The sequence below is a fragment of the Chiloscyllium plagiosum genome, chromosome 5, assembly GCF_004010195.1.
Source record: "Chiloscyllium plagiosum isolate BGI_BamShark_2017 chromosome 5, ASM401019v2, whole genome shotgun sequence".
NCBI lineage: Eukaryota > Metazoa > Chordata > Chondrichthyes > Orectolobiformes > Hemiscylliidae > Chiloscyllium > Chiloscyllium plagiosum.
The window spans coordinates 123673067-123679196 of NC_057714.1; the positions used below are offsets into that span (position 1 = coordinate 123673067).

At 46.9% G+C, this 6130-nt stretch overlaps 1 protein-coding gene across 1 annotated transcript in view; it reads left to right on the forward strand.

Moving 5' to 3' along the window:
* Positions 1–6130, forward strand: part of mapk15 (mitogen-activated protein kinase 15) — a 48334-nt gene that overhangs the window by 1108 nt on the left and 41096 nt on the right. The window contains exons 2-3 of the mRNA XM_043691088.1: positions 275–365; positions 4433–4563. Of these exons, the coding sequence (XP_043547023.1) occupies positions 275–365; positions 4433–4563 (222 nt within the window). The remainder of the gene's footprint in view (positions 1–274; positions 366–4432; positions 4564–6130) is intronic.

Sequence of the window (6130 nt, forward strand, 5' to 3'; positions counted from 1 at the left end):
TCCTTTTGTCATTTCTCTCTGGAATTGCAGACCTGAGCCAGGCAGCTAGCTGCTATAGCTATCGGACATTGGATCCTGCTCCATCACTTGACGTCGTCTTTAGCTACTCCTGATTTCCTTGTAGATTTGTGCTGACCGCTGGGGGCATATGCACTTCTCCTGCACCTTGGATATGAGTCTGTATACAGTGGCCACGCCAACTATTGCCCACGCTATACTATCCTCACTAAGTTGCTGTTAGCTATTTGCATTAAACTCTCTTTATATCTGCTAGGAATTTGGAAACCATCCTAATATTATCAAACTGCTCAACGTGATTCGAGCAGCAAATGACAAAGACATCTACCTGGTCTTCGAATATATGGGTAAGGTACAGTGCCAGATGCACTGGAAACAATCAAACTGGGGCCAGGATCAAACACTGAGAAAGGATGGGAATGAGGCCAGGATATTTAACTGTTTACGGAATGGCATTCAGTGTGGTACAGGAAAGGATGGAGTGTATAAATGGAAAAAGGGTAGTAAATAGGAGCAACGAGGGAATAATGGGGAAAAGGCAAAATTAATGTCTACTGTTATTTGTAGTAATAATAAATTAGTTAATGGGACAAATAGAGGTTATTGGACGTTACTTTATAGCCATTACAGAGAGACATGGTTCCAAGGAGATCAAAGCTGGAAACTAAGTATTCAGGGTATGTGACCTTTGAAGGGCAGAATGATGGAGTGGGATTGTTGATCCGGAATGAATTAAGTATGATAGCAGGACGTGGTTTTGGGTCAGATAATGTCGAACCCATATGGATGGAGGTAAGAAATATAAAACAAAACAAGACACTGGTGAGAGTAGGCCCCCTTTCAATGTCTATACTGAAGGATGGAGAATAAATCAGAATCCAATGAGGGCATGTGAAAAGGCAGGAGATTAATCTTGGGTGATTTTAATCTTCATGGAGATTGGACTTATCAGAGGCAACTATGAGAATGAATTCATGGTGTATTCATAATGATTTTCCTAGAAGAATGTGTTGTAGATCCAATCATGGATCAGGCTATTTTGGATCTGGTAATGTTTGATGAGGCATGTTTAATCATTGATTCTCTGGGAAACAGTGACCATAACCTGGTAGAACTTGACATTCAGTTTGAGTGTGTGAAACCTGGGTCAGAAACAACTGTGCTAAACTTAAGTAAACAGAATTGGTTGAACTGGACTAGGAAAGAAGTTTACCAGAAAGTATTTTTGATAAGCAGTAGTAGATGTTGAAGAAAATAATTCATGATTTAGAACAAGAGGAAGGAGTCGCACAAGGGGATAAATCAATCATATTTAACCTGGGAAATTAAGGATAGTGTCAAATTGAAAAAGACTCAGAAAGTAACAAAGATTGTTGGTAAGTGAGAATTTTGAGGAAACTTTAGAAACTAACAAAAAATGACCAAACAAAAAGGGAGAAAATGAACTTTCAGGTTAAATTAACACATAGGTAAAATTGCCATGGTGCCAGAGGATTGTATAGCTGCTCTGTTGTCAGAGATGAATAGTAGTCAATTTAACCTGAAGGTCACCATGTCTCAGGTGAGGGTCAAGGTTGAAAATAAAGAACAGTACAGCACAGGAATAGGCCCTTTAGCCCACCAATCCTGTGCCGATGCATGATGCCTTCCTAAACTAAAAGAGGTTTGCTTCTATGCAGTCCATATCCATCTTTTCCCTCCATAGTCATGTATCTGACAAGATGCCTCTTAAATGTTGCTATTGTATCTGCTTCTACCGCCACGTCCTCTGACAGCACCTTCTAGGCACTTACCACCCTCTGTGTAGAAAACTTGCCTTGTTTTAACATATTATCTTTTAACCTCTATCCCATAGTAATCTGACATTTCTACCCTGGGGAAAAGGTTATCCATTTTATTCATGCCTTTCATAATTTTGTCAATTTTTTGTCAGGTTGCCCCTCAGCCTCTGATGTTCAAGTGGAAACAAACCAGATTTTTCCAATCTCTCTTCATGGTTAATACCCCAAAGCCAGGCAACATCCTTGTGAACCTTTTCTATACTCTGTCTAAAGCCACCAGATCCTTCTGGTAGTGTGACAACACTCTTAATTCCAGATTTTTAAAAATTGGATTCAAATTCTACCATCTGGTGGGGCAGGGGGCTGAGTAACCCGAACACGGCCTGGGTCTTTGGATTAACAACCCATTGATAATACTAATGGCCATCGTCTGCCTGGTTGGTCAATTGATCAAGATCCCTTTATAATCTTAGTTAACCTTCTTTACTTTCGACTTTACCAACAATTGGTGTCATCTGCAAACATAATAATCATGCCTCCTAAATTCTCATCTAAATTGTTAATATAAATGACAAACAACAATGAACCCAGCTCTGATCCCTGTGGAACACCGCTGGTCACAGGCATCCAGTCCGAAAAACAACCCTCTACCGCCACTCTCTGTCACCTACTGTCAAACCAATTTTGTATCCAATTGGTAAGCTCCCTTCTGAATCCCATGTGATCTAATTCTACTAACCAGTCGACCACATGGAACCTTGTCAAAGGCTTGACTAAAGTCCATGTAGACAACAGCCATCACTCTTGGATATAGCACTTGAGGTTAGAGTTCAAAGGAAAGATCAAAATCAAGATGATGGAATTAGATGATCAGCCATGATCATAATGCACAGCAGAGCAGGCCCAAAGGACCGAATGGCTTCCTCCTGTTGCTATTTTCCACATCTATGAAACAGACCAGATTCTCAGAGGACGTGTAGTGAGAGGATGGGTAGGTGGAGCTGAGGACACAAGAAGATCAGCCATGATCTTACTGAATGGTAGAGCAGGCTCGAGGGGCCAGATGGCCTACTCCTGCTCCGAGTTCTTAGGGTCTTATAACTTGACAGGGAGAGCTTCCAAAAGGGAGCTGGGTATATATTTGAAAATGATGGACTGAGAGGGCTATGAGGATAGGGCTGGAGAATGTGACTATCTGGGTGGCTCTTTCAGGAGCTGGTACAGACCAGATTGGTTGAATGACTGCCTCCTGTCCTGTAAGATCCTATGATAGTTGGTTATTTCCCCTGGAGGGAGAGTCTGGGGTCAGAGGGCATGCCTTCAGACTAAGGAGCCGCACATTTAAGAGTGAGATGAGAAATTTGATCTGTCACAGAATAATGAAACTTTGAAATTCTTTATCATAGGGGACTTGCAAGGCTGTATTTTTAAGATATTTTTATCATTAAGGGACTCGAGGGTTATGTTGTGTGAGAGGCTGATGTCCTCAGGGTCGAGATACTGTGTGAAAGGGTGACAATCCTGAGGGTCAGGGTGCTGTGTGACAGAGTGATGTCCCTGGGGGTCGGGGTGCTGTGTGACGGGGCGATGACCCTGGGGGTCGGGGTGCTGTTGACGGGGTGATGACCCAGGTACTGTGTGACAGGGTGATGACCCTGGGGATTGGGGTGATGACTCTGGGGCTTGGGGTACTGTGTGACAGGGTGATGACCCTGGGGATTGGGGTGATGACTCTGGGGCTTGGGGTACTGTGTGACAGGATGATGACCCTGGGGATCGGGGTGATGACCCCGGGGCTTGGGGTGCTGTGTGACAGGATAATGACCCTGGGGATCGGGGTGATGACTCTGGGGCTTGGGGTACTGTGTGACAGGGTGATGACCCTGGGGATCGGGATGATGACCCTGGGGGTCGGGGTACTGTGAGACGGGGTGATGACCCTGGGGGGTCGGGGTACTGTGTGACGGGGTGATGACCCTGGGGGTCAGGGTGCTGTGTGACGGGGTGATGACCCTGGGGGTCGGGGTGCTGTGTGACGGGGTGATGACCCTGGGGGTCGGGGTGTTGTGTGATGGGGTGATGACCCTGGGGTTCGAGGTGATGACCCTGGGGCTTGGGGTACTGTGTGACAGGATAATGACCCTGGGGATCGGGGTGATGACTCTGGGGCTTGGGGTACTGTGTGACAGGGTGATGACCCTGGGGATCGGGGTGATGACCCCGGGGCTTGGGGTGCTGTGTGACAGGGTGATGACCCTGGGGATCGGGATGATGACCCTGGGGGTCGGGGTACTGTGAGACGGGGTGATGACCCTGGGGATCGGGATGATGACCCTGGGGGTCGGGGTACTGTGAGACGGGGTGATGACCCTGGGGGTCAGGGTGCTGTGTGACGGGGTGATGACCCTGGGGACCGGGGTGCTGTGTGACAGGGTGATGACCCTGGGGATCGGGATGATGACCCTGGGGGGTCGGGGTGCTGTGTGACGGGGCGATGACCCTGGGGGTCAGGGTGCTGTGTGACGGGGTGATGACCCTGGGGGTCGGGGTGCTGTGTGACGGGGCGATGACCCTGGGGGTCGGGGTGCTGTGTGACGGGGTGATAGCTCTTTCTGTCTTGCTGTGTATTGCAGAGACTGATTTGCACGCTGTGATAAAGAAGGGAAATCTGTTGAAGGATATTCACATTCGCTACATCCTATACCAGCTATTGAAAGCCACCAAATTTATCCATTCCGGAAATGTTATCCATCGGGATCAGAAGGTAGGACTATGGAGCTGCCAACAGAAACAACTCTGAAGGTGGTGCAGGAGCAGAGACATCTGGTAGAGGATGAAGGATGGTAGAGAGAATAGTTAATAAAGCATAGAGTACCTTGGGCTTCGTTAACTGGGAGAAAGTGAGGACTGCAGATGCTGGAGATCAGAGCTGAAAAATGTGTTGCTGGAAAAGTGCAGCAGGTCAGACAGCATCCAAGGAGCAGGAGAATCAACGTTTCGGGCATAAGCCCGAAGAAGGACTTATGCCGAAACGTCGATTCTCCTGCTCCTTGGATGCTACCTGACCTGCTGCGCTTTTCCAGCAACACATTTTTCAGCTTCATTAACTGGGGCAATAAGGACAACAGTAACGTTATAGTAAACCTGTATAAGGCAATAATTCAGCCTCACCTGAAATATCTGGTATGGTTCTGAGTGGTGTTAGGTGGTCTCGTGTCTGAGTCACTAAAGGTTGGTATGCAGGTACAGCAAGGGATTGAGATGGTTAATGGGATGCTGACCTTTGTCTCGAGGAATTGAACGTAAAAGTAAGGACGTTCTGTTTCAGTTATACAGGGCATTGGCAAGGCCACATCGTTAATACTGTGTGCAGTTTTGGTCTCTATTTAAGGAACGGTGGAAATGCATTAGAGATGATTGTTAGACGGAGATGTCCCAGATCAGTATCTGGAAGAGAAGGATTGTCTTATGAGAAACAGGTCAGAGATGATCAAATGGTGGAGCAGATTTGATGGGTCAAATGGCCTGATAGAACATAGAACAATACAGTGCAGAACAGGCCCTTCAGCCCTCGATGTTGCGCCGACCTGTGAACTATTCTCAGCTCGTCCCCCTACACTATCCCATCATCATCCATGTGCTTATCTAAGGATTGTTTAAATCTCCCTAATGTGGCTGAGTTAACTACATTGGCAGGTAGGGCATTCCACGCCCTTACCACTCTCTGAGTAAAGAACCTGCCTCTGACATCTATCTTAAATCCATCACCCCTTAATTTGTAGTTATGCCCCCTCGTACAAGCTGACGTCATCATCCTAGGAAGAGGACTTTCACTGTCTACCCTATCTAATCCTCTGATCATCTTGTATGTCTCTGTCAAATCCCCCCTTAGCCGCCTTCTTTCCAATGAGAACAGACCCAAGTCTCTCAGCCTTTCCTCATAGACCTTCCCTCCAGACCAGGCGACATCCTGGTAAATCTCCTCTGCATCTTTTCCAATGCTTCCACATACTTCCCGAAATATGGGGACCAGACTGTACACAATATTCCAAGTGTAACTTGCTTCTATAGCTTCTGGGAGAAAGTGAGGACTGCAGATGCTGGAGATCAGAGCTTAAAAATGTGTTGCTGGAAAAGCGCAGCAGCTCAGGCAGCCTCAAAGGAGCAGGAGAATCGACGTTTCGGGCATAAGCCCTTCTTCAGGAATGAGGAGAGTGTGCCAAGTAGGCTAAAATAAAAGGTAGGGGGGAGGGACTTGGGGGAGGGGCGTTGGGAATACGATAGGTGAGGACCAGTGGGGTTCTGTCCTGGTGGCGATTGGAGGGGCGGGG